Source organism: Poecilia mexicana, unplaced genomic scaffold (assembly GCF_051168715.1).
Source record: "Poecilia mexicana isolate PSO_F unplaced genomic scaffold, ASM5116871v1 scaffold_13, whole genome shotgun sequence".
Classification (NCBI taxonomy): domain Eukaryota; kingdom Metazoa; phylum Chordata; class Actinopteri; order Cyprinodontiformes; family Poeciliidae; genus Poecilia; species Poecilia mexicana.
Window position 1 is genome coordinate 19416743 of NW_028263382.1, and position 26805 is coordinate 19443547.

The following is a 26805-nucleotide window of genomic DNA, read 5'->3' on the forward strand; positions in this document are numbered from 1 at the left end:
GGTTCAGGACAGATTTTCCTTCTCAGGTTTTTAGAAGATCTTTGTACCACATGTGACCTGGCATCTACATTGTCATGTTTCCTGCAGCTGCTTCTTTGATTGATGCACTTGAGATGCAACACAGATTTTTTTTATTTGTAAGAAATGTTATGAAACTATTATTTATTGTAATGCTATTGAAGCCCAAATAACAAAATGTGAATAAAAATGTAAATAAATGAAGGGGAAAAGTTTTATGAGACACTTATAGTTTGATCAAAAGCCTAAATGCCACAGTAATGTTGTCTGCAGGAGCTGAATGTAGCTTATTAAACACATTTTTAACAGATTCCAGTTGTGTGCCTGACACCGTTAAGTCTCACTAAGTTACTTAGAGATCTTAACTCTTGAATATTTTAAAGCATTTCTTAAAGAATAACTGAGTCTGGGAGGAGATTACAAACATAAATGCTGTCACAGTTCATGATCTTCATAATAATCCATTCAGACACTAAAAAGGAAATAGTTTATCTAGCTTATTTTACTTTTTTAATTGTTTTTGGTCAATTGGGCTGGACAGTATTTTGAAATTATCATAATCTCCCATCATCTGTCCTTCTGTCCTCCCATCCGTCACCTTCGGCTTTTTTTTGACATCATGTTATAGAGGTAACAGGTCCACAAGGGAAACACAGATTTCTCTCTCCCCAGCGACAATATCCGACTCTACTAGGAAAATAAATGTTTGGAGAACGTGGTGTGTAAGTAATTTATCATCACAGCTGCAGAATAATACTGACTTAAAAGAGTTTGAATATTCATTGATAATGTAGGTTCTTGAAATGTCTGGGAAGGTGACGGTAAAAGATTTGTTCAAAAGAATAATTGAAAGCCAAAATCTGTAAATAATAATTTCCCTTTCAACCAAAAAATACCCATAAATGTTCCATAAGCAATTCTCTATTATATATTATTGTCCAATATTATGAGTTTCTTTATAAAATTAAAAATTTTCTCTGCAGGCAGCATAAATATTTTTGCACTTTCCAACACTTTGTGTATTTCTGTGATTCCCTCTGGAGACAGTTTTCAAACCTGTTTTGACATGAGCTGAATAGGAACCACTTTCTCCCAGGTTTGTATTCACCAAGGAGCTGCGCACTGAGGATTTACTGCCTCCCCCTGAAAGTGGAGGATCACCCTTTTGTCTGGCTCTTCCCTTTTGTCTGCAAGGCCCTCGGGGACCTTTTGTCCAGATGTGCGCTCTTCACACACAGATAGGCACACAGTCAGAAAATGGACATAAGGACAGGGGAGACAAGGTCCTCTAAATATGCGCAACAGCGGCAAACAGAAACAGTCACCCGTAAAGACAGAGTGACTAACGGGCGTTCGCACAAGGTGATCCCTCAGCCCTGAGAGGCGGCGCTGAACAGGACACATTCTTCTCTCGGGAGCCTGACAGCCTCCATCGGCTGGTGTGACAATGCAGGGATTAGTTGTGTTTACTGCAGGATGTCAGAGGCAAACACAGAGCAGCACTGACAAAACGACTGACGGTGGAGAAACGGTGATGAAATTCCCAAGTGATGAGAAGTCTCTGTTTTTTTCCCTCTCCTGCAGGTACATGGGTGACATTTGGAGGACAGATAACAGACGAGGTATGAAAAACATTCCCACGTTTTATTTCCGTTTGTGTGCATTTCTTCTTCAGGGGTTTCCACCTTCAATCTGACATAAATAAAATAAAAAATTAAAATTTCAGCAAAACAAAAAAACCTTCCAAATTGTTGAGTTTCTAAACTGGTGGCATACGCTTTTCTTTTTTTCTTTCTTTCTTTTGGCCAAAATGTGATTTAAACTAAATAAAATCACTTTTGGAAAAAAGATACTTAGGCCATTAATTTAAAAAAGTGATGAAATAATCTTGAATCTAATAAAAATCCCAGCGTCTCATTAAATCTGCGGGTATTACACGTCTTTAAATTCACAAACTCCTTTCTGTTGCTACTTTAAGTACAACCTTGGACTTAGTAGTAATTTGTTAATGAAAAATTAAATCTCTTTTCATGTTTCAGACACGTGGCAATCAAAACTACCTATTTAAATCCATCAACCTTTGAAAATAAACAGTTCAACCCCACAGCATAATGCTTCTGCTACCATCATTTACTGTGGGTATGATGATGCTTGGATCGGTTTTTATTTCATGGCTTACCTTTTGGATGAGTCGCCTGAAAGTTCAAGTTTGTTTTCCAAGGTCTGAAAGAGTTTGGCCGCTTTTAAAGAAAAGGATTCTTGTTGGACCGCACATGAGGAGAATACAGCCGACTGCCGTCACACGTTGAACACAACCACAAAATCTTCAGAAAACCTTTTATTCGTCTGAAATTAAGTCCGACGAAACATTTCCTGTCTTATTGCCACTTCCTACATTTGTGAACAATGACAGAAGTTCAAAAATAAACTTATAGGAATATAGAGAAATCGGTGACGTGACCATCATTCATTCAGATCAAGATAATTCATTTTTAAATGAGAAATGCATGTGTACAAAGTCAAAGTTTGGTCGTTGCATAACGTGGAAACTTTCAAAACACCACTGTGCTTTTAGAGGCAAAGGACACACATTATATATGTACATATGTGAACACAGGTCCCCTTCACGCTCTTTGCTGATTTACATTAATATTATTTGATGTCGGGTTCAGGTTCCTGGCCCTGGTCATCAGATCCTCGTACACATAGTGACAGAAAAGAGAGCAGAGCTGATCCCAGAGGACAGAGAAAGAAAATGCTTATGTAACCGAGTCATTTTTCCTACCTAAGGGCTGAGTGCCGTCTAGTTACATGATGACCCTTGAAATGCTGCATCCTTTTTCACTCCATTATTCTGTATGTCCCTGGTGCCAACGCCAGTGTCACTCATATTTCTCAGTGACTTCAGGCGACGCGAACAGCAGAGAGTTATGAGGGAAAAGCTTGTTAACGCACACCGAATCGGGTTTAATACTACAGTGCACATCTGGAAAAATAAAAAAAATAAAAATCTGAAAAAAGCATATCCAGATTTTCTTTTTAGTGCAGCTGACAGAAGATCTGTATGCAAGTAAACATTTGCTCCGTTTCTATTACAAATGCGAGCAAACAATTTTACAATTGTGGTGTTTTGATTAAGGAATGCAATTAAAATCATAATTAAGAAATGAGATGAGATATATTTACATGAGAGCCACGGCACTATTGGTCATCATTTATGTTGGCGTCTTAATGAGGCGTTGCAGCAACAAGCCCCTTATTGTTAGGAGTGGCTGCGCGTGCAGCGTTTTTGGAAAACTTTAGTTGGCAATTTTGCAGAAGAGCTGGATTCAAATTTTTTTTTGAATGACACACTTAACCTTTGTTAATCTTAACTCTTGTCCAAGGAGATCAGTGTAGCTACAAACTAGTGAGATTCACATGAGGAAAAAAGTATTTCCATCGCAGTTTTGTAAAATACAACTGTTTCGATAGAGCCGAAAACGCACTTCATCCTAGATCAAAAAAATATTAGATCAAGAAACAGGAGTTTTTACAGAACTGTTGACAACCTTAGTACAATAACAACCTCTAAAATTAATTAATCTCTGTCATAGTAGAGTTACGGTCTTTTTCCTCTGTGTGACTTGACCAGAAACGTTTTCATGTCACCAGTCTCTCTCTCTCTTTTTTTTTAAAGAATTACTTCACTGGGGTTCCAAGTTTGCCGAATTGGGATGAAAAACTGTCACTAATCTGCCGTTATAAATGTCTGTAAAACATTCAGCTTCAGTAGGAAGTTAATAAAAAGTTCTCATTGCGTTGAAGAAGTGGCCCCTGTGTTACGTCTGATCAACCTAAAGCAACAAAATCTAAATTTAAAAAAGGAATTGATGTGATTGTTTGTGGAAGACTTGATGAATCCAAAGAAGAACTGCATGGCATTCGGTTGGGTCATGTAGTCCCACACATTGCATAGTTAAATATCATTAATGCCACGTCCCATAAATTACACTGTATGTCATTAGCAGGGTGTGTAAACCTCTTATAAATAAATAAATAAATAACTTGCAGTTAATATTTAAAAAGTACTTCACCTAAAAGTCATTACTCATAGTTTTTAAAGTCTTTTTTTTGTGTGTGTGTGTGTGTGTGGGGGGGGGGGGGTGTGTGTGTGTGTGTGTATTTAAGTATAGTTCTATTTTAATATTCCTGGTTTCCAGACAGAAAGTTCAAGAGTGTGTGGGTAAGCAAGTATACATTGCTTACTCATTCAAAAAGGTCAAAACCAGATCTATAAATCGCATAGTGAGTTTTAGAAAGCCTTGGTGCTGCAGCTCTGATTCTGCTGCAGCCTGGAGTTTGGAGGTGAGGAAGCAGCTCCGTCATAAAGTCTTCTCTCGCTGCTGTGTGGGTAGGATGTGGGAAGCCGTGGCGGCCTTGAATCTGGGGTTGAGAGAGAAGAATAAAAACGTTGGTTTTCATTGTTCTCCCTCTGTCTGTCAACCTTTTGTTTTCCATAAACCTTTGTGGACCAGGAAAAACAAGAAGCCTGAGGTGTTACCAACATAATATCTCTGAAACTTTAATGACTCACTTATTTACCAATGAGAGTGGAAAAGCATGGCTTTTCAGCTCATGCATTTAGCTGAGAGCATCAATTTGTACAAAAATGTAAATGTACTACGCTATAGTAAAAACCCTCTGGCTCTCCAGGCATATTTTTTACTGTTTCCAAAAGTGTTTGGCCTTTTAGTCACATGAAGGACAAGTTGCCCTTTGGAGAGTGATTCTAGTCATTGTCTCAGCCTTTGTTTCTTATTAAGTCTTCACATTTATCAAGTTGACACCTTTAATACCTTTTTGCGTCTTGTGCACTTCTCTTCTATTTTTTTTGTTTGCTTCATTTAACTTCCATCATCTCACTAACTTTTAAATTACCTTCTAACATTGGACCTTTGTGAAAAGAAGAGCTGTTCCTTCCCTGTAGTAACGATCGCTCTCCGGTACCCAGAGTACGGTGTACGGTTTTCTCAACTTTCCCTGAAAGTGCTACACTTCCATTGATACTCAGGCAGTTCCTGCATATGGATGGACTTTGAAAGCAGTGGTCATACTTAATGTTACTTAAAAAAAAAGAAGTTATGGATCATTGAGCTGGTCATAGATTTGTATAATGTTGTAACCCTTACTACTTACTGATTCAAATCCCCACTGCAAATTAAGTTTTTTAAGCAAAATGTGCAAGCTAGCTGCTGTTAGCCAAAAACAAATCAAACAGGAATAATTAAAGCAGCTCAACAAAACAAATTAAAGTGGAGTTTCTCCCAATTCAACACAAAATTACACAACCTCTTAATGTCAAGCACCTAGTAGATCCTTCATTGCTGTTGTGATGTCTAGCAAATGCGATTGATAGCCAGACATGAGCTTCTGGTAAAGTTCCTAAATCTGTAGATTTGAAGTGATGTTGGGGGGAAAAAAAAAAGTTGACCAAAATTAATCCATAGCAAAGCTGAAAAATTCCTACAGGAAACAACTACATGAATTCATTGTTTCTAAAACTTGTTAAAACGATTGGTTCTTAGTTTTCTTATATTACCCTGTTAATAGCGATGACACCTCTTTATTTTCCATGACCGATATTTTTTCCCCCCACTTTTGGTAACTCAATTAAATTTAAGTTGCAGCAACTTCACAAGTTGGGCAACAAGCAGCAAAACCTTATTATAAGAGCATGTTGCATTTCTGTTTGAGGAATCATTATTTCCTGAAGTGCGTTCGTGCGTTTCCAGCTGCTGTTGGGAGGGCGAAGCTCTGTTACTAAACTCTGTATTTATGCTGAGGATCCAAGTTGCATAAATTAGTTACTTTAAAGAGTATTCATGCCCTGCAGAAGCCTCCCAGCTTAAATGCACCACTAATGTTTAGATAAAATCTACTGTGCCAGGCTTTTATTAGTTGTCCTAGTTTTCAAGGTTTTATCAATGTTTAATTCTCTCTCTGGAAGAATTTTTTTTATTAAGAAACATCTAAATGATTAAACAAAAGATTAATAGGTGGAAGTATATTAAAACTGGTTAATAAACTGACTTCATATTCTCATTTCTCTCCTCTGCGCGATCTGACATCTTGGCAGGTTGCAGAGCAGCTAATGACCATCGCCTATGAGAGCGGAGTCAACTTGTTTGACACAGCCGAGGTTTACGCAGGCGGCAGGTGGGTGTTGGGTGAACCTCAGAGTTTGAATGAAGCCGAGCAAACAGCAGTTAAATATTTTACTTACTGATGTGTGACTGTGGATTGGAGGTTATCTTTTTTATTTTAATTTGAAATTGGCTGTAGGTTTTAGACGCACACATAAGAGAGTTTCTGATTTCTGGGGGGGGGGGACTCACATATAATACACTCATAATACACTTTAGCAAGTGGCTTTCTGTTCCTTGTGAAATGTTTATTTACAGTCATTTTAACTTTGATAGCTTAAGTAAGGACACTGTTTAGCTTTGAAGCTTAAACTGATAAAATTACTTTTGGTCAAAAAATGGAAAAAGACCATAACTTGAGATAATATACTCATCCACTATGCTCACACTGCAGCGTGCACAGTTCAGGCGAGCTGGAACAAACGTCGCAGTTTGTTTCTAATAGCATGTTTTAAACATTTTTTAATGCAGTTGTCGTGAGGTGTGGTTGTCGGTGGTGAGGAGAGACGCTGAGACCCAGGTTATGGTGGTGATGATATTTAATGATGAAAAAGCACACAAACAGTCCGAGGCAGGCAGCACGGCAGGAACAAGCACGCAGCTAGATACCGGTAGCAACTGTCAAAAACAGACTAGACGAAACAAACACAAACCAGGACTTTACAGTTCTACTGGCGAGTGAGACGGAAGCATACACAAACCAGGACTTAACAGTTCTACTGGCGAGAACACTAGACGTGAGAACAAACGACAAGGACCCGACGAAGAACACAGACAACAGGTGGGTTAAAATACACACGGGGTAATTAAGGGAATGAGACACACCTGGGGAGCAATCGACGGGGAGGACAGGACAGAGACTCACAGGAAACAGGGCTGAACACAGAAAAACTCAAAAATAAACACACAGAAACACGGAACCTAACAGTACCCCCCCCTCAAGGGCGGATACCAGACGCCCACAAAAAACAGTTCAACAAAAAACAACCCAACTGGGTGGGCGGAGGGGCGATGGCCGGAGGGCAAGTGTCCAGAAAACAACAAAGAAAAGCAACCCAACTGGTGGGCGGAGGGGCGGATCCGGCGGGCGTCGCCGGCGCAGGAAGCGGAGTCCCGGAGGCGGGTCCGGCGGGCGACGCCAGCGCAGGAACCAGAGACGTGGAGCCGGGTCCGGTGGTCTCTTCCGCCGGCGCAGGAACCAGAGACGTGGAGCCGGGTCCGGCGGTCGTTCCCGCCACCGCAGCAGGAGGCCCTCTGGCCCGTGGGGCCGGCTGGAGGCCCTAGAAGGCCGGCAGAGGGGCCAGCCGGCAGGAGGCTCGGACGGAGCTGGCTCGAGGAGCTCGGGGTGCTGCGCACCGGCAGCGGGCTGCGCAGGAGCAGGCTCTGGAGACTCGGGCGGAGCAGGCTCTGGAGACTCGGGCGGAGCAGGCTCTGGAGACTCGGGCGGAGCAGGCTCTGGAGACTCGGGCGGAGCAGGCTCTGGAGACTCGGGCGGAGCAGGCTCTGGAGACTCGGGCGGAGCAGGCTCTGGAGACTCGGGCGGAGCAGGCTCTGGAGACTCGGGCGGAGCAGGCTCTGGAAACTCGGGCGGAGCAGGCTCTGGAAACTCGGGCGGAGCAGGCTCTGGAAACTCGGGCGGAGCAGGCTCTGGAAACTCGGGCGGAGCAGGCTCTGGAAACTCGGGCGGAGCAGGCTCTGGAAACTCGGGGGGAGCAGGCTCTGGAAACTCGGGGGGAGCAGGCTCTGGAAACTCGGGGGGAGCAGACTCTGGAAACTCGGGGGGAGCAGACTCTGGAAACTCGGGGGGAGCAGACTCTGGAAACTCGGGGGGAGCAGACTCGGGGAGCTCGGGCGGCTGCGCTCCGGCAGCAGACTCGGGGAGCTCGGGCGGCTGCGCTCCGGCAGCAGACTCGGGGAGCTCGGGCGGCTGCGCTCCGGCAGCAGGCTCGGGGAGCTCGGGCGGCTGCGCTCCGGCAGCAGGCTCGGGGAGCTCGGGCGGCTGCGCTCCGGCAGCAGCGGGCTCGGGGAGCTCGGGCGGCTGCGCTCCGGCAGCAGCGGGCTCGGGGAGCTCGGGCGGCTGCGCTCCGGCAGCAGCGGACTCGGGGAGCTCGGGCGGCTGCGCTCCGGCAGCAGCGGGCTCGGGGAGCTCGGGCGGCTGCGCTCCGGCAGCAGCGGGCTCGGGGAGCTCGGGCGGCTGCGCTCCGGCAGCAGCGGGCTCGGGGAGCTCGGGCGGCTGCGCTCCGGCAGCAGCGGGCTCGGGGAGCGGGAACGCAGCTGGAGACGGGCAGACTTGTGCCGTAGCTGGAGCTGGCTTAAGTCTTGCAGTCAGCTCCGCCTTTACCGTCTGCAACTCCCGCTCCACCTCTCTAAAAAAGTCCACCAAGCCCAGTTGAGGCAGAAGCGGGATCCACCTGTCCAACTGAATGGCCATACGGGTGGCGGCGTTTAGCCGGCTGAACGGCGCGTCGGGCTTGGCCATATCCACGTCGTACCTCCTGATCTCCCTCAGGAGGGAACGACGGTCTGCTGGGTCCATGATGTTGCGGTCCTCACCGGTCGTGGTCGGGTCCTTCTGTCGTGAGGTGTGGTTGTCGGTGGTGAGGAGAGACGCTGAGACCCAGGTTATGGTGGTGATGATATTTAATGATGAAAAAGCACACAAACAGTCCGAGGCAGGCAGCACGGCAGGAACAAGCACGCAGCTAGATACCGGTAGCAACTGTCAAAAACAGACTAGACGAAACAAACACAAACCAGGACTTTACAGTTCTACTGGCGAGTGAGACGGAAGCATACACAAACCAGGACTTAACAGTTCTACTGACGAGAACACTAGACGTGAGAACAAACGACAAGGACCCGACGAAGAACACAGACAACAGGTGGGTTAAAATACACACGGGGTAATTAAGGGAATGAGACACACCTGGGGAGCAATCGACGGGGAGGACAGGACAGAGACTCACAGGAAACAGGGCTGAACACAGAAAAACTCAAAAATAAACACACAGAAACACGGAACCTAACAGCAGTCACATTCCAGACACAAACTTTAGGACATTTAGACATGGATGGAAAAATTCATGTTAACATAAGAAGTCATGTTTTACAGTATGAAGCCCTGCAGAGGAGCCAGTAAAACACGGTGTTGGCAGCATCATGCTATTCTTTCTTCATCGGGAACAGGATGCAAAATGCCTAAAACTGGGGCAGAAGTTCACTTTCCAGGAGGGCAACGACTCTGTACACAATGCAATGACCCATTTAGAGTCCAGGACTAAATCCAATTCAGAATCTGTTAAAACATTTGAATGGAAATGTTTCACTTTACAATTATGTACTGGTCTTTCACATTCACTTCCAAATAAATACAAGTAACTGATGCGAAAATGTTAACGGGGGATGAATTATTTTGAAGCGCGTTGAACATGGAGTAACATGGGGTTTCCATAAAATCATTAACACTGTAAACGTTGTTGCCCTGTCCGCTTTAACAGCAGGAAATCGTATTGTTGATGTTGTACTAGAAAGAGTTCTGACTTTAAAATGCAGCTTAATAGCCCCGCCTCATTTGTGTTGCCTTGCAGGGCCGAAATCATTCTAGGAAACATCATCAAGAAGAAATGCTGGAGGTAATGAAGACATTAATGTATCGTATTGAGTTAATAGTTCAGTGTGTAAAGAGACACGTACGTAGAAAGACGACATGCATGAGGTTTTATGCGTAAAGCATGAATGTTCAGAGTACAGCAAACGTGATCCTTGCTATGTTTTTGTGTTGTAATTTAAAGCTAGATCTTAAATCTGCCATATATTCACACGTTTATCAGAACTGCAACATAAAATATTCAATGTATGAGCTTTCGCCTGCAGGCATTTTCATTTTCTATCCATTTCAAATATTAATTTTATAATTTTAAGGATTTATTTAAGAATGTCTGGTTATTTTTAATATTATTGATAAACTCTGTCAGGGACTGCAAAGGGGAAGTTGTACGAGTTTATGGGATCACCTCCCAAGTTACAATAATTACATTTTTATTCAAATTATGCAAAAGCAGGTAATCATGGATGTGTAAGCTGAGTCACATTTTCCACATTGTTTCAACGTTTCCATTATTGCATTCTGAAAACAAGCGTGTTTCTGTGTGACATACACACACTGCAGTAAACGTGGGAACATTTAGCCGCTGCCACTTTGTTCTGATTTGGCTCCGTCATTATGCCGCTCGCTGTGGTGTCATGTACTGGGCTGACTACATTACACCGGTGGGCGTTTTGATGCGGCTACAGTTAAGACTCACTGAACCTGACATTTCAGACTGAGTGTCCTCATGAATGTGCAGAGAGGAGATTTAGTGGTGCAGAAAAAAAAATGGCAGCTGAGTAAGGCTGTTATCAGTCTGCATTATGTCTGTGTCAATAATACAACACAGAGCTATAATATGTGCAGTCATTTGTCCCGTGATACTGAAGTCTGTGTCTTTGAAAATTTTAATCAATATAAAAAAATACATCATGATAAAAATGATTCTGCATGCATACTAAAGAGACACTTAATATAAATCTAAAGCAACCGACTGAAACTCCAACATAGTCCAAAACACCCAACAAGACATTGTTCATGAACTGGACAAACTTTCTGACCCAAAATGTTTTACAGATAGAAAATTGAAACTGGTTTTCACTGTTTTCCAACAAGGGAAGAAAAAGAAAACACTAAATATTCATTTTCTATGCTGCATGCAATTAAACTCAAGATAATGTTTATTTAAATTTATTTTTAACACCCCAATTTTTTTTTTTGTCTTTTAATGGAAAATTATACAATTTGATGTCTGATTTCACAGAAGCGTATTACAAATAATATTTTTATGGAGTTAATAAAAAAAATCATGGAATCAATTTTTAGGCCAAAATTTACTCTAAACCTTCGACTTATCCTGGGATTCAACTCTGGCAGATACAGCAGCAAAAGCTGCTTGTATGGAGAGTAAATAGTGCCAAATTACAATGAATATAATAAATAACTTATGAAATACTCATTTAAATGTGTGATTAATTTTGAAAGCTGGAAATTAACACAGGAATAATTTAAATAGTAATGTGCCTCAACTACATTTATTGCTTTAATTTGAAAAATTATATTATTTAATCATAAAATAAAATACAGCTTTGGAAAAAAAAGAGACCACTTCACTGAACCCCATTGAAAACCTCATATTTTTTTCCACCAAGTATCGATTTCTGAACTCTTCCTGAGTTAAAACATCAGTATTGTTGTTTATAAATGAATATGAAATTATTTTCTTTGCATTATTTGAGGTCTGAAAGCGTTTTATGTTATTTTGACCATTTCTCATTTTCTGCAAATAAATACTAAATATTTGCTTGGAATTTCAGAGACATGCTGTCAGTAGTTCATATAATAAAAGAACAATGTTCATTTTACTCAAACCTATAAAGAGTAAATTCAGAGAAACTGATAGTTTTAAATGGTCTCTTAAGAGCAGTAGCACATCATGAATTAATTTAAACGGTCAACTTCGCCCGTCAAACAGATCAGGTCTGCTTCCATAGAGACCCTGATGTCTTGTTCTGAACAGCAAATAATCCCACGTTGATGAATGGACAGCAGGATGTGTTCACAACGTCGGACAAGGGAACCTCTCAGTCACTTAACGCAATGTGGAGAGGCTGCAGCAGAGTCCATTTTGTCTTAGTAGCGAGCACAGCGAACCACTCTGGTGTCCCCAGGTCATGTCGCTCCTGTTATCTGTTTCTTTCCCTCCATCGTTTCAGGCGGTCCAGCTTGGTGATCACAACTAAGCTTTACTGGGGAGGAAAGTAAGTAAAACAATTCACTTCTCATCAGATACATGTCTCCGATTGATTCTGATTGGAAATTATTTTAACATAAATCATTGGTGAAATACATTTTTTTGTCATTTTTGTGATCAAGCATTTGTTACCGGAGTAAGTCGTCTTTGTCACCAAAGACGATTAAAAATAGCATAAGTGCACAGGTGCAAAAAATGAGGATGTTCTCAAAGAGCCTGTGTTTCATTTGTCTTTAGACGTCAAACTTTTAATATGTTAACGCCTTAAAATGAACCATTGAACAGAAAACCTCACAAATTACCCAGCTAGTTCCAAACTCTTTGATGTTGGTTACTTTCTACAAAGTATGATGAGTAAAGCTTATAATATTACATACTGAGAGGATAATTTTTTTTCTCATTCTGCTTTCTTGCTTATGAAAATTTATCAAAATGTAAATTTGATAAGTGATTAAATTATTATAACAGTAAAATTCAATAGAATTATATTTTTGCAGCAGCTGTGATAACTGTTCCATTAAGCTCAATGACGTGATACAGTGCAATTTTTTTTTCTATAATTAAATTTTAAATACGCTCAGACTGGTATTTTTACTTAAAGTCTTTGCAACCCGAGAATCTCAGCTGATTCTCGGCTGCATCATATTAAAGACTGTACTGCATTAGGCAAGCAACAGACTTAATAATTCAACTATTTCTTTTTTTGTATGTTTGAATCAGACATGGTGTATTTAAAAAGGGGATTACACCCTATTATTTTAATCAATGAGTAATGTCTGTCATTTTCTGAGACAAGTTTAGTTTTTTGTGCAATCTGTAGCTTTTCCTCTGTTAACAATTTGAAGAGAGATGAAAAAGAAACCTGTTTTCTAACACTCAGAGGATATCAGGCTGCTTGGAAGACCCTGTCGTCTGGGTCTGGCGATAAGGAGAAAACTATTCTCAGGAGGTTGAAGAACATTTTTTACATTCCTGCAGGGAAGATTCAAACCTCCGTCTACTCCTGCCGAGCTGGAAATCCCCTATGATGTTAAATCACACTTATCCTTTCACATAAAACATCCTGAAATGTTCATTTTAGTTACTATATGTCTGAGTGACCCACAGATGATTGACAGATGGATTTTATTTATTTATTTACTTTTTTGCTGTAACCCTCAGCGCACTGGAAGTTTCTTGATTTTAGCTTTTTCTTACTGTTAAATCTGACGACTGATTCAGCTTTTTGTCTTGGTTTGTTTTGTTTTGTCAGAGCCGAGACAGAAAGAGGATTGTCGAGAAAACACATTATCGAAGGTGAAGCTTTTATTTTTTGGTTACCTTGAGTTTATTATAAGCTCAAAAACAAAACAATCTCTTCTAAACATACTTTGAAACCTTCTATTTAGCTTTATTTATTTTTTTATTTGTCTCTCAGGTCTGAAAGGTTCCCTACAAAGGATGCAGATGGAGTACGTAGACGTGGTTTTTGCCAACCGCCCAGACAGCAACACTCCTATGGAGGGTGAGTCGTCTTATCCATATTCATCTGTCAGGGGAATCATGAAACGTCTGTTTCACAAAGAAACACTGTGGAACCTCAGCTGTTCTGCTGCGAACCATGATTGGCTTCTCATCCTATTAACATTTTAGCTCTTGCAAATTGCAATCTTCTTGATACAAACCGATGCGCAGCTGCAAGGAAGGAGCCGCAACATAATGACAAAGAACTGTTCTTAAGTTGTCTTTTTTCTTTACCAAAACAATTTAATAAGGTAATTAAAGTCCTGAAACTGCAGCCTGTTTCAGATTGGAGAAATTATCTGGGGAAAAATAGATTAAAGTCTTGTCTTTATGTAGAGTTGATATGTTTTTTTAGCCCCAACCTCCAAATTAAAAGCTTAGAAGGAGTTTTTGTATTTTTGTAATTCTGTTTTTTTTTTTCTGGGAATACAAATGTGACCATTAGAGAGGAGCTTATAGAGCATACATACAGTAACGCATTTACACTTTGTTTTTTTGAAAATGTAAAAAGTCAGTCAGTGAGATCACAGAAAAATTCACCCTGTACATTTTAACCCTTTATCCCAAAATACATGAAATACATTTTAAGCTGCACATATACTCCACATACGAGAGACAGCTCAATGCTTCACCAAATGTGCTTATTTCTTCACAGCTAGATCCACATAAAATAGGTTTTTAGAGAAAACAACACACACTAAATAAGAACAAGAGTGACGGCAGCTTTAATGACTGGCTTTTACTGATGCTGATGAATTTAACTTAACTCCTTATTTGTTCCTCTAAAAGGTCTAAAATGTAGCTGATAAAGTATATTTAGTCTTATTTGGTAGTTTAAATATAATTAATTGTTTTCAGTTCGTTTGAAAATGTGCTGGAAATTGATATGATGTTTGGATCTGAGCATCTTATTGTGGAAACCTCGTTTCCTTTTCTGGTTTAGCGGTGTGAACTGTGGTTCTGAAGAAAAAACAAACAATAAAGACTTCTCTCTTTTCTCATCCCAGCGGCTTCTTATTGATTGCTTTTGTCCTGCTCGTCCCCCCCCCCCCCCCCCTACACGAATCCCCGCTGGTCACTTCCTCCTTCAAGCATCAGAAATGTTGTCCTGCTTTCCGCAGACTCGCTTTGTGCTCACTCCCACTACATGGTCCGGAAACTGTGTCAGGTTGCATTTAAATGTGAACCCAGCATGGTGGGAAAACAAAGACAAAATGTCAGGAGGGCAGGATGAGGGTTGGAAACAAACAGCAGGAACAAAGAAATTGACATTTTGTTGTTTTATTGCAGCATGTTATTTCCTTTGCCAGGAGGCAGTTCAGAACGACAGGTTGTTAATTATCTCTTGCTGAATGAAAAAGGAAAAAGAAAAGCTTTTCTTTAAGTTCTGCTGGATCTGTAGGACTTTGCTTTTATGCTCGTCAGCGTTTGCACGTTTTCTCCATCCGCACTAGATCTCTGTTGCCACTATTTGTTTTCCCATTATTTGTTTTATTACTACACATTATCTGCTGCCTTGCCGAGAACTACTTGTGCGAAGTGGAAAAAATAAGAGTCCCGCCACAGTGACGTATGGCGCTATAACTGGAGTGAGCGTATTGTGATGATGAATCACCATAATGACGGTCCTAATTTGAGTTTTTGTTGGCCCTGACTGCTCCGGGCTCGCCCAGTCAGCAGTGTTTGAGTTTTAATTGCTCCGTTAAAAATGCAGCAGATTGAACGTGGTCACAGGGGCTTTGAGTATGTGAGCTTGTTAGAAAATCCCCGAGTTTTAACAGTTTGGGACAAACCAATTTACAGGTAGCGTTTTTTCTATTTTTATGAAAATAGAACTAATTAGATGAACTCCTGTCCTCCAGGGATGGTATTTTCACACTGATTTGATCTTTTCTCAGTCATTCTATATTCAATCGTTTATTCTAGACTGGAAAGTTTACACAAATAAAACATTTCTTCTTCTCTGTTTGGCTCGGTCTCACAGTATCTGACGGCTGTCGCTGATTAACCAAATGTTCGTTGAAGATATCAGGTCTGCAGCTAACCATTAATTTAGTAATCGATTATTCTGTGGATTATTCTTACGATTGAGTAATCTGATAAAACAAGTAGCGCGTTTTGCAGATTTTTCTACTGATCTCTTAGGATTATTTTGTGCAATATTAGAAGTACAAAGGGAAATGAAAACAAGCAAATTGTTGATTTTCCTTTTTTAAATAAAAAAATTAAATATCTCATTACTAAAAATGCATTAACAAAGCATCCCTCCACTATACGCTTGATCATTTGCAGCTAAAACTATTTCTAACAATCAACATGTGAAAAGTTCAGCCCTTTCCGCTTGACTTGGGATCAATACAGGAAAGGTTTTGACTAGTTTTTCAGTCAACTAATTAATGATTACATAGCAAAGGTGCTTAAGAGATTTTTTTACTTTTTTACATTTACAGAATTTTAACTTGGTAAAACTAGAGGAGTTCTGGGTAAAATATATTTACAAAGAATGTTTTTTTATCTTAATGTATACATTCTTTGTACAGTTTTGGCATATCTGCTCTGAGTGTTCTTTCAGCAAATGGCATGTTTCACAGCATGCATACTGAAATTACAGATTGGTTGAAATTGATAAATCATAACTCATTTGATTAATTGTTTCAGTCCCAGAATATGTTCTTCTCTTTTATGTATTCTTGGGGAAGAAAAATACACAAACCAAACTTGTAGCGGTCATAGAAGTAGAAAATACTTATTTTCCCCTTTTATGACCGAAACTAATTGGAAGCAATTATTTAATGCCTTTTTAATCCCAGAAAAGGATCGACGGTGTTTACGTATTTTTTAACATTTAGATGTTGCTCATTTAGTGAATTAAATCAACAAGTTGCTTACTGCCTGTCCAGCGGATATTATTTAAAATGTGCTTTTTCTGCAGAAATTGTTCGAGCGATGACCTATGTGATAAACCAAGGCATGGCCATGTACTGGGGGACGTCTCGGTGGACAGCCATGGAGATCATGGTGAGTTCCTCTCAGCTTTTCTTAAGTGTCTTTAGCACACTCTCTTGGAGTAACTAAAATAAAAGAGGAAAGCATGTGAAATAATTCAACGCGGTGTGGAACATTTTAGGAAAGTAAAACCAGTACACGTCGTCCTCCTGAGTGCTAAGTCTAAATGTTCAGTCTAAACTTGTTATAAAGTCACATCCCAGTATTATTAAAATGTAACACTGCCTGTACTTTGACGCTAGAAGTATTATTTATTCCATATAAAATCAGCGTCCTTCATCAGGATTACAGTGGTTTTACACAATTTCAGCTGCAATACGAAGGATTTAAAAAACATTTTTTGGTTACCTTAAGTGCTCCAGTAGGCAAACATCAGCCGACACTGAGCATGCGTCTCTTGGACTGGCTGCTTGTGCCACATACGAAGCTCTGGATCGCTCTTCTGTTGTGTTTATTGAGCTCTGGACTCTGATTTTTTTGTTTGTTTGTTTGTTTGTTTGTTTGTTTGTTTGTTTGTTTGTTTGTTTGTTTGTTTTAAAAGACTAAAAGCCAAATTGTCATCAGTGGTCCTAAAATTTAGAAAATTTCCACGGCGACCTCGTTCTGAACGATCACGCTGCTTTCACGTCAGACCCACGATTCTGCTCAGGAAGAGTTTGACAGCAGGAAGTAAAACATGAACAACAGACAAACTATTCACAGCACATGCATAATGTGACTGCTGCTCTGTGTGAAAACTGCATGGCTTTGTATTCATAATCTATGCTGAACAAGGCTACTTACAAGGCATTTACACCAAGATGTCACTTTCTGTTGTTTGATCCAGTCTCCTGTAAAATAAGTTTTATCATAGCATTATTGCTAGTCTGATACACACATGTAGCAATGACATTTACTTCACTAAACTACATCATGAACTGCATGTGACGTTATGCCTTATCACACACATGCAGGTTACTTTAGAGCATTTGACTCGCATTTAAACGACCACACTAAAAAACAAAATCAAACGGACCAAAAATCTGGACCTGAACACAAAGATCTCCTGCGTGAACACATTTCTTACTTCTGAGCGAAGTGAGGAAAACAGACGAGATAATTTTCTCCAGAGGAGGAATCCTAATTCCGTCCCATCAATAATTGAGGAGCCAGTTTTTCACCTGGAACAGGTCGCCAACAGATCTTTGAGGAACAGAGCCAAATGTCAGGAAATAAAGACGTAGAGCCCTGGCACGTAGTGGTGGACAACTTAAGGTCTGAATTTATGAGAATGGCATCGTGGTGTGAATCCTCAGGCCCACTGCTCTTTTACCGCGTCCTCCTAAATATTTCAAGCTGCCCTCTTTCTGCACAGTTTGGGGGACCTTCCTCGTAGCCTAAGCACCATCACAGCTACTGGCTGTTAGAACATCTCCTTGGCTTTGGACTGTTGGAGACATTTCTGGATTCTTTGGTAATAGAAAATGTTGCACTAATGAGATTGTAGCCTTCGTAAAGACCACAGGAAGTGGAATAACAGGCCTCTCGATCAGCAAAAGTAGCTTCTATCCAAGTATTTTACAGCAGGCAGGGATGGAGAAGGGCAAGAAACCAGCAGGTTGAAGAAACAATGGAAGATTGTTTATGTGCAGCAGCACAAAATAAACATTTGAACCTTTGGTTATTGTTGCTCACAACTGGCTGCCTAAGATCAACCTGGAGAGAAATATTCTCACATAGTGCAGCAATGTTAAATCCGGGCCTGTTGTGGTTCTGGTGTCATCAAGGTTTATGGTCCAGCTGGGTCAGGAGCAGTTTGACAGAACCGAAAGAGGAACGATCACTGATGCTGATCACTAAAATGAAGTTTTGAATCAAAACACAAAGGTGGTGAGAGACGAGTCAGAGCTTGGTCACTCTTGATTCAGACACCCGGGTAAGAGTGCTTGATGCTGAATGAAATAAAACGACCAGTGACCCCTGGTCACATAACTCATGATGCGCCTACATGAGCTTGTAATTAGGGCTAAGACAATCCTGTGCTTCCCTGAAGATCTGAGACTGGGAGCACAAACTAACAGCGGTGAACAAAACACCCATCTTAAATCCTCCTCTTCACGCCCTTTGTAGACACGCTGCAATCTGCATCCATCTTCTCTCCCTGTGATCTCGCTGAAAGGGCGTTTATATCCTTGAATAGTTCAAGCCCCAGTGACGGCTCTGTTATTTAGACAGCTTCGGTAACGAGGGGGGCTAAAAGGGGGCGTTGAAGCGTACGTGACAAGGCAGCTCTTTGCTGTATGTGCGCTCTGGCCCACATGATCAGGCCGGAGCCACATGTCACAGACTGCAGCGCATGAGGGTGGCTGGTAATTGTTGGGCTGGATGAGGGCAGGAGACAAACAAATAAACGATGGTTTAAATAATCAACCGTCTCATTGTGAGCGTTTGGGCAGAGGGAGTCGCTTGTCTAACTTTCTGATGCCTGAAGACTGGGAGTTCACTGAAACCTACACATTTTGACGTTTTTCAAGGTTTTCAGGGTTATAACTAGAATTGGGTTTATATCGGGATCAGCTGTGCTGTGTTGTGACACTTTATAGAAAAAAACAAGGAGAAAAAACATGCGTTTGTGTGCTTGCTTCGGTATTTTGCTCTTAAAATACACAGGAAAGAATAGATATGATGAAACACTTCCAGGTATATGAAAAGCTTTAAGTGTGGCGTCTCAGGGAATCAGTACAGAAGATTGATTATCTGACTCCGAGCTGTGCTTTACCAGTTTGGCCTTGCTCCTGCAGGCATATATATATCTGAACGAGAATGAGATAGTATGAAAATCACTTTATAATTAGACTACATTATTACAATAACTATTCATTTTCCTTTTTTTCATATTCTCGTAAATTACCAGGAGGCGTATTCGGTGGCACGGCAGTTTAATTTGATCCCTCCGGTGTGCGAACAGGCAGAATATCACCTCTTTCAGAGAGAGAAAGTGGAGGTGCAACTCCCTGAACTTTATCACAAAATAGGCAAGTATTCTTTATGTTAATGTGCATTGTAAATGTCTTTTTGCTAGGCTGACCAGACTGCTGATTAAAAAAAAAAAAAAGACACTTTTTCATTCACTGCATGTACACCAGCACCGACAAGTCATTTCCTCAACCTTAATCTAATTTGTCCAGTAGACGTTTTTGCAGGACAGGCTAAAAGTACTGATTCAACACAAACTCAACCTGGTTAGGAAATCTACTGTAATGTTCTGACATGTTGCCTAAAACATGAATATCTACATGTGTGATAAGAAGATGTTTTTTTTTTTTTTTTTACTTTTTCGTCCCTCTCAGATAAATTTTAATACCAGGAAAATATAATCTAGCCTAATACAAATTATGGTTTTAAAATTATGATTTCATTAAAAGGAGCATATAGTGCCATTTTCTAGCATAACAAAGTAACCGTGTTGCCTTCAGTTCTTATAAAAATGCTGCATACGGCGAAAACAACTTGAAAGAAAAACCTGACTTTGCAGTTAATATCTTGAAATTGGCCTCTGTCTCTTTAAAAAGCTCTCACTCTTTCCCCCATCAGCATGCCATCACAGCAGCGCTCCTCCATGATGCCGTTTACAACTGCAGAGCGCTGAGCTGAGCAGTAGTTTGTATAATCAGCAGATTCCAGCAGCTGTTTGCTATGTGCTGCTGCCGCTAGTCTAGAGGACCCGAGCGGGGGAGCGGTTCCCTGCGAGGCAGAAGCTCAGCTGGAGACGCCAGCTCCATGTTTTAACTCACGTTTTGAATTCCGTCGTCACAGGAGTCGGAGCGATGACTTGGTCACCGCTAGCGTGTGGCATCATTACGGGAAAATATGAGAACGGCATCCCGGAATCATCAAGGGCCTCAATGAAGGTCAGTACACCCAAAGGTCACCTGCACAACATTTACTAGAGCAGGTCGAAGAATTTAAATAGAGCCTTTGTTGTGTGATGCCTAAAGCTTTCAGCTCTATGACTGAAACGGCAAAATTTTCCTCCTTTTTTTTTTAAGCCTTGTTTTTGTTCTCACTCTCTTCTCTTGAAATGTCTTCTTGTTCTTCTGATCGCTCATTCCGTCTGTCTCGCATCTCCTGCCAGTCGTATCAGTGGCTGAAGGAGAAAATAGTAAGCGAGGATGGAAGAAAGCAGCAAGCTAAGCTGAAGGAGCTAAACCACATTGCAGAGAAGCTGGGCTGCACGCTGCCTCAGCTGGCTGTGGGTAAGGCTGAGTGGCACATTCTGCTGAAGGAGCATCTTACTCTGCATCTTGACAGTAATGTTAACCTTCAAAAGTCATCATCAAAGTGCTTTTATTTTATTTTTTTTTTCTTGACTGCCTGTTACACTAAAGTGCAGACATGTCATACTCATTCTTGTTTTGGACAGGATTATTACAGAACACTAAAGTTAAAAACAAAACTAAACTCCACTGAGAATCCTGCATGCGTTTGAAGGACAGACTGAATGTTGACCTTTCTCCTGTTAATAATATTCAGTGCTTAGTCACCGGGGAGGGGGTACTCATTGTGATTTTCTCCAGCATGGTGTTTAAGAAACGAAGGAGTGAGCTCAGTCCTTCTGGGAACATCCAACCCTGAGCAGCTTACGGAGAACCTCGGCGCCATCCAGGTACAAAACACAAACACAAACCCACTTTTCTGTCTTCACCCGCCTCGTTTCACATGCATCTGGGTCGTTACACGTGGGGATAATGCCATGTTGTGCTCAGTTCTAATTAATTACTAATTAATTATTTTTTGGTAATTATTTCGTTCATGCATCACTTGTGATTTTGAAAACCCTGGTTTTACTGTGGGTGATTAGAATTAGGGATGGGACTTCGTGGCTCTTTCCAGGATTCGTTCGCTTCAAAGAGCAGTTCAAATGATAAATGTTTTAAAAAGTTCATTTTGCTAAGAACAACCCATTTTATCCTTATCCCATGTAGCTTTTCTGCAAGTGTTGTGCGCATTAGTAACATTTTAGTGTTATTTGTAATAAAAAAGGAAAATGTAGCAAACAGTAGAGTGTGTGGACTTGAGTTGCTTTGGCAGAAACAAAAATCTTTTTCTGAATCATTAAATGTAACAATTAAGGCAACACACTGTCAGTGTCATGCACAGAGCTGCGTATCACTGTACATCTGCCACCATGATGTTATATGTCCAGCCATTTGTTTTACTTTATTTATTTGTCTTTTAAATAATTATAATTTTAAATTAAAAAGAATAATAGTTACTGCATTGTGTGCAGTGCAGCAAGCAAAAGATGTAGAAATCAAAGAATGGCTCTAACTGAATCGAGTCCTATAGTTCGTGGTAAAGAGTCGTTCAAAAGAATCAGATTGTTTGTGAACGTCTCATCACTAGTTAACCATGTTCAGGATTAGTTTTAGAGGATCAGTAAAACATCAAACCAAAACGTTTCCTACAGATCTGCAATGTCAAAAGTTCATATTTTTCTCACAATTCTAGAGTTCGTCTTCCTTATTTATGTATTGATTGCCATTTTTTTAAAAGTATAAATACAAATGGTTAAGTCCTATTTATAGTGAGTATTTTGACTGTGGGCAGACTTTAAATGTGGGAACTTAAAAAAACCCAGATGGATGAAAATGGCCATTTTTTCATCTTTACATCTTTTGCACTATACTCAAAATATAACCTTTGGTTCTGTTTGCCTCCCTTCATTTCCTGCTTTATCCTCGTGTAAAAACTCTCTGTTTTGTCCAGGTCCTCCCTAAGATGACCTCTCACATCGTGTCGGACATTGACCACATCCTTGGCAACAGACCATACAGTAAGAAGGACTACCGCTCTTAGAGACGACAAGGTGCAGGGCTGATGGACCGACAAGAGGTCTACTGACGACTACCCAACTTCAGCTACACCTTGAACCCTCCTTGGTTCAGAGTTCAGATCCACAGCTCTCTCCTTGGATGTGCCTAACCAGCCACAGACCACTCTAGCCGGAAATGGCCAACCTTGCTACATCCGAGCATTGCATTCTGTAACTATCTTCAGTCGAGACTTACGGTTCGATCAGCTCTACCGCGTTCATCTCAGGTGCAGTCCAGCTCAGCCAAGAAAAGCTCAGACTTTCCATGGCCTCAACCGCAGCTTAGTCGATCAAAACTTTCCGCCACCAATCAGAGGCATTTGCTACTCGGCTAGCGTGCAAAGATACAGAAATAGAACTATGCAGAGATCAGAGTAGCTCAGATCCAACCGCATGCTTAAATTATTGAACCACTAGACCCGCTGTTAGAAAAGGTTAAAGTTCTGATACACATTTATGTCGAGACTTTAACATGTTCACTGCTACATCTCATTTTTAGAGATACTAGACTCGTCATTAACTCCAGCTGTTTCATGAAGACAAAGAGGCATTGCAGAGCTATTTAAAATTAAAGTGCCTTTTTTAAGTGCACCTTCATAACTCATCAGAAAACATATGAGGCTTGTAATAACAACTCATTTAAGCACAAAATTCATATTGTTTCGCAGCAAAGTACTCCAGTAGAGGCACCTTATGTATAGAAATTAGACAAACCTCAAATGAGTAGAGACCTCAGATGCATGCTGAACAAATCCCTTATTCAGACCTTTTATTAATATGCCGAGCAGCGTAGCAAAATAAATTACCATAAGCGCTTCAAACTCTCACCTCCTTTGTCAGAGGTGCCTACTAAAGTCTGGGATGAAACATCTTCCAGTCTTTACCAACAACAAGGTGACTCCCTCACACTTCCTGCAAAAACGAGCTTTATGAATATAGATAGGACCTCGACACTCATCGGCTCGACTCGTCTTTAAAATGCCTTCTAAACGCAACCGATCCCTATATTTACAGTAGGCTAACGAGTAGATATTTCTGGCTGCAGATCCCTGAGTATAGCAACAACCAGATGCATGTTTCTCTGCTACAGTGTGCCTCCTTCTTCTTTTTGATAAGTTTTTGATCAGAAATGCTGCAAGCTTGTCTGCTGTGTGACTTTAATGAAGCAAGAGGATTGTGGTACCAGAAAGAAAACGAAAAAAAAAGAAAAAAGAACTGGAGTTGAGTAGAAAAGGGTAAACGTGAAGTATGGCGCCCTCGTGTGAAAATTTTAAGGAACTGCAGACATCTTCCACAAAACGGAGACAAGTAAAACATGCGGATTGCTCAGCTTAAAGTCACAGAAGAAGAAAAAAAGTATTTACTTGTGAACTGAAGCAGCATCACTGATTTCTTCAAAGAGCTTTGACTGTATTAATGGAAACTATTTAAGATATTTGAGGGGGAAAACACTGGTCTAAACCACAACATGATGGAATAAGTTTGTCATGTGTGGGAAATAATTGTTCTAAACTGCTCATAGAATCTAAAAATCTATTTTGACATTTGAAAAAAAGAATAGCTTGTTTGAGGATGTTACATGTATATATAGAGGTTTAAGGCTAATCTTGTTACATAGGCAAACTACAAGAAGCCTGTCTTGCATATGAGGGCTTTCCTGTACTGTATGAGAAATCTATAACATGAGATGTAAATAGAGATATTTTATTGCTCACTGCACATCACTGAGATTTCATCGTCCTCGCTCAGAGTGATTCGACAGCCGCAAAGTCTTCACTTTTCTCTCCTCAAGGAAATCCAAATGTAGTTCGGATCGTTCCCTATTTGTGAAGTAAACTATGAACTGACCTGAATCAGCTTTTACTTAGGTTTGATGATAAACACCAAACTCCTGTGGTAATCTTTTATATTCTGACTTTTCGGTAGTTTGTGGCAGTTGCCCTTTTATGTACTCCCTTAGTTCTGTTTCATCTGGAAAATAAGCCATCGTTGAGATGAGCAGAGAGAGAGAGAGAGAGATGTTGGCCAGGTTTCAGCCGAGTCACAGTCTTTGTCCTTGGTGTCCATGTGTTGACTTGCGGCACAGTCGGCCTCTAAATCTCAGTAGCGAACTGTTTTTGTTCTTGCCAGACGGTTCCACGCTCCGAGGAGAAATGAAGAGCAGCTTTTGTCTTACGGCTTACTTTGAGACGTCTGCCTCAGAAGGATTACGAACCCTGGACCTCGCAAACGTTTCAAAACGAAACTGTTTTAGGAAGAAAAGAACTGGGAATTTGCTGAAAATATATAGTGCATTTTTTTTTGTTTTGTTTTGTAGTAGTTACCATTTTTAAAGTATAGAGAGGTTTCAAAAAGGCTCAAAAATTGTAAAACCTGTAACAAAATTTGTCACATTGATCCTGTGGTTTAATGTCTTTTGGATGGGATCCCAGAGAAAATGATGGCGTGACGGGAATCAACCTGGTGCTGCCCCTCCCCAACTCGTTGGTGATCAGCTGTCTAAATAAAGGATCCTGTGCTTTTCCCTAATTTACAAGATAGACAAATGTAGCTGTTTTGAAATTTGTGAAAAGCACAAGCGGTCATCATGAAACTTTCATCATACCAGGCTTGTGTTTAAATGATTGGAGGCAAACCTCTTTTCTCTACATATTAATCCAAGGAGACAGACTTTCTGGTCATCTTTGCACTGGTCTTGATCAATATTTGATTCAGTTTTCCGAATGCCTTCATTTACAAAGTTTTCTTTTTTCTTTTCTTTTTACTTTAGTTGCTTTTCTACACATTGTCGGCTCAAAACCTGAAACTGAATTCTAATCCACTTTCAGGTATTGATATATTAAAAAAACAAACAAAAAACTCCTAAGTAAAAGATAAGAACTGGTTTTGTCAACACATTTGATCAAATTGGACAAACTGAATCTTTAGGTATTTTGCTGGTTTCCGTTTTTTTTTTTTTTTTTTTTTTTTACAAAAATACCACTGAAAAAGTATTTGAACAAATAAAAAGTATCTCTTTTAGCTCCCAACAAGGTAACTCTTAAAAAGGCAGTAATACTTCTAAGACAGTCGACGATCAGCTAAAGGGTGACGCATTTAATCTGCTCGTAATTGTTTTTCATCTCTTACTTTTATCTCCACCTTTCCATTTCCCTTTTTTTTTTTTTAAATGACACAATAAGATTCATTTATTCATAGTCAGACCAAATGTGTGAAAACATCCAACAAAAAGACCTTCAGAAAGTTTCAAGATCTCTTAATCTACACTACAAAAAAAAATCTCCATCACTGGAATTAAGTGAGAAATAAATTCTGGCTGGTTTTAAGTGTCTGTGCTCAAGTCGTCACTTTGCTCATCAGTCCGTTAGGCTGCGGCTGCCTGGTAGAGTGCCTTCACCCGGGTCCTAAGAAATACATTCAGGGATGTCTTTCATTATAAAGTTGGTGCATGGTGCATAGGTGTTCATCTAAGACATGTTGGAAAATTACTTAGCATTCAGTATAATGTCTATATACTTAAATGAGGTTTATTTCAACAAAGAATACTCAGAATCAAAACTGCAGTTCTAAGGCAGAAACCCTCTGAAAGTAAAGATTAACCGCAAACCTTAGCTTGTATTTTGTCCGTTAACATAGCAGAAAATTGTAGCCTGAATTTTTATTCCAGTTTAAATAGATTTGCTTCTTGTCCCTGAGCTCCGTATTGTTGGAGGCGTATGCGTGAAGGCGAGTGCACAGTTAAATGGAATATACATGGTACAGGGGAAATACTAGAACAATAAAAAAAAGAGTAAGGTTGAATAATATGAAATGCAATGTAATTGGTGCAAATAGTTTTATGACTGGCTTAGTTTTATCCACCAAAAAGTGAAAACCATCTAGTTCCAGCAACCTGGATTTCAAAGCAGTAAAGCCATTTAAAAGAGCTGATATGGGCAATATAACAGGTAGACTCACTGGCTGCAAGAGCAAAAATATTTAATTCATTAGCAGCTATGCAACAACAAAGAACACAAGGAAATTGGTCAGTAATCTAATTCTAATTTAGTAAAATACGATACAGAAATCCCCCAATACTGTTCCAGTCATTGTTTTCCCCCATGTGCCGTTCTAAGCAACAGTGTACTGTCTCTTTGCTGACGAGTGCTCTCTCTGTAAATACTCTATATGAATGTGTGATAATAAATACATGCATTGCCTATGAAAACAGTGTCTTTGATTTTATGCTAAACAAGGTAAAACACAGCCATGTGGAAAAATCCGCTTTTGATTCAGTTATGGGAATAAATCATTTAAAATCTTGTAGAAACAACTTCAGGTAGATTATTTTAAAGAGTTATTCTCCCTAATTATCGAGGGCCGTGACTGGATTAACCTCACTTCCTTTAGTTTGCAGCCA

At 40.4% G+C, this 26805-nt stretch overlaps 1 protein-coding gene across 1 annotated transcript; it reads left to right on the forward strand.

The window, feature by feature from the left end:
* Positions 1-1283: 1283 nt before the first annotated feature.
* kcnab1a (potassium voltage-gated channel subfamily A regulatory beta subunit 1a) lies at positions 1284-26613 on the forward strand. Its single transcript, XM_014974760.2, has 12 exons — positions 1284-1640; positions 6137-6216; positions 9791-9835; positions 12006-12050; positions 13296-13339; positions 13461-13547; positions 16479-16564; positions 19446-19566; positions 20348-20442; positions 20667-20787; positions 21109-21197; positions 22301-26613. Exons 1-12 carry the CDS (start codon positions 1569-1571, stop codon positions 22388-22390), a joined length of 975 nt encoding a protein of 324 aa, XP_014830246.1. The 5' UTR covers positions 1284-1568; the 3' UTR covers positions 22391-26613.
* Positions 26614-26805: the final 192 nt, after the last annotated feature.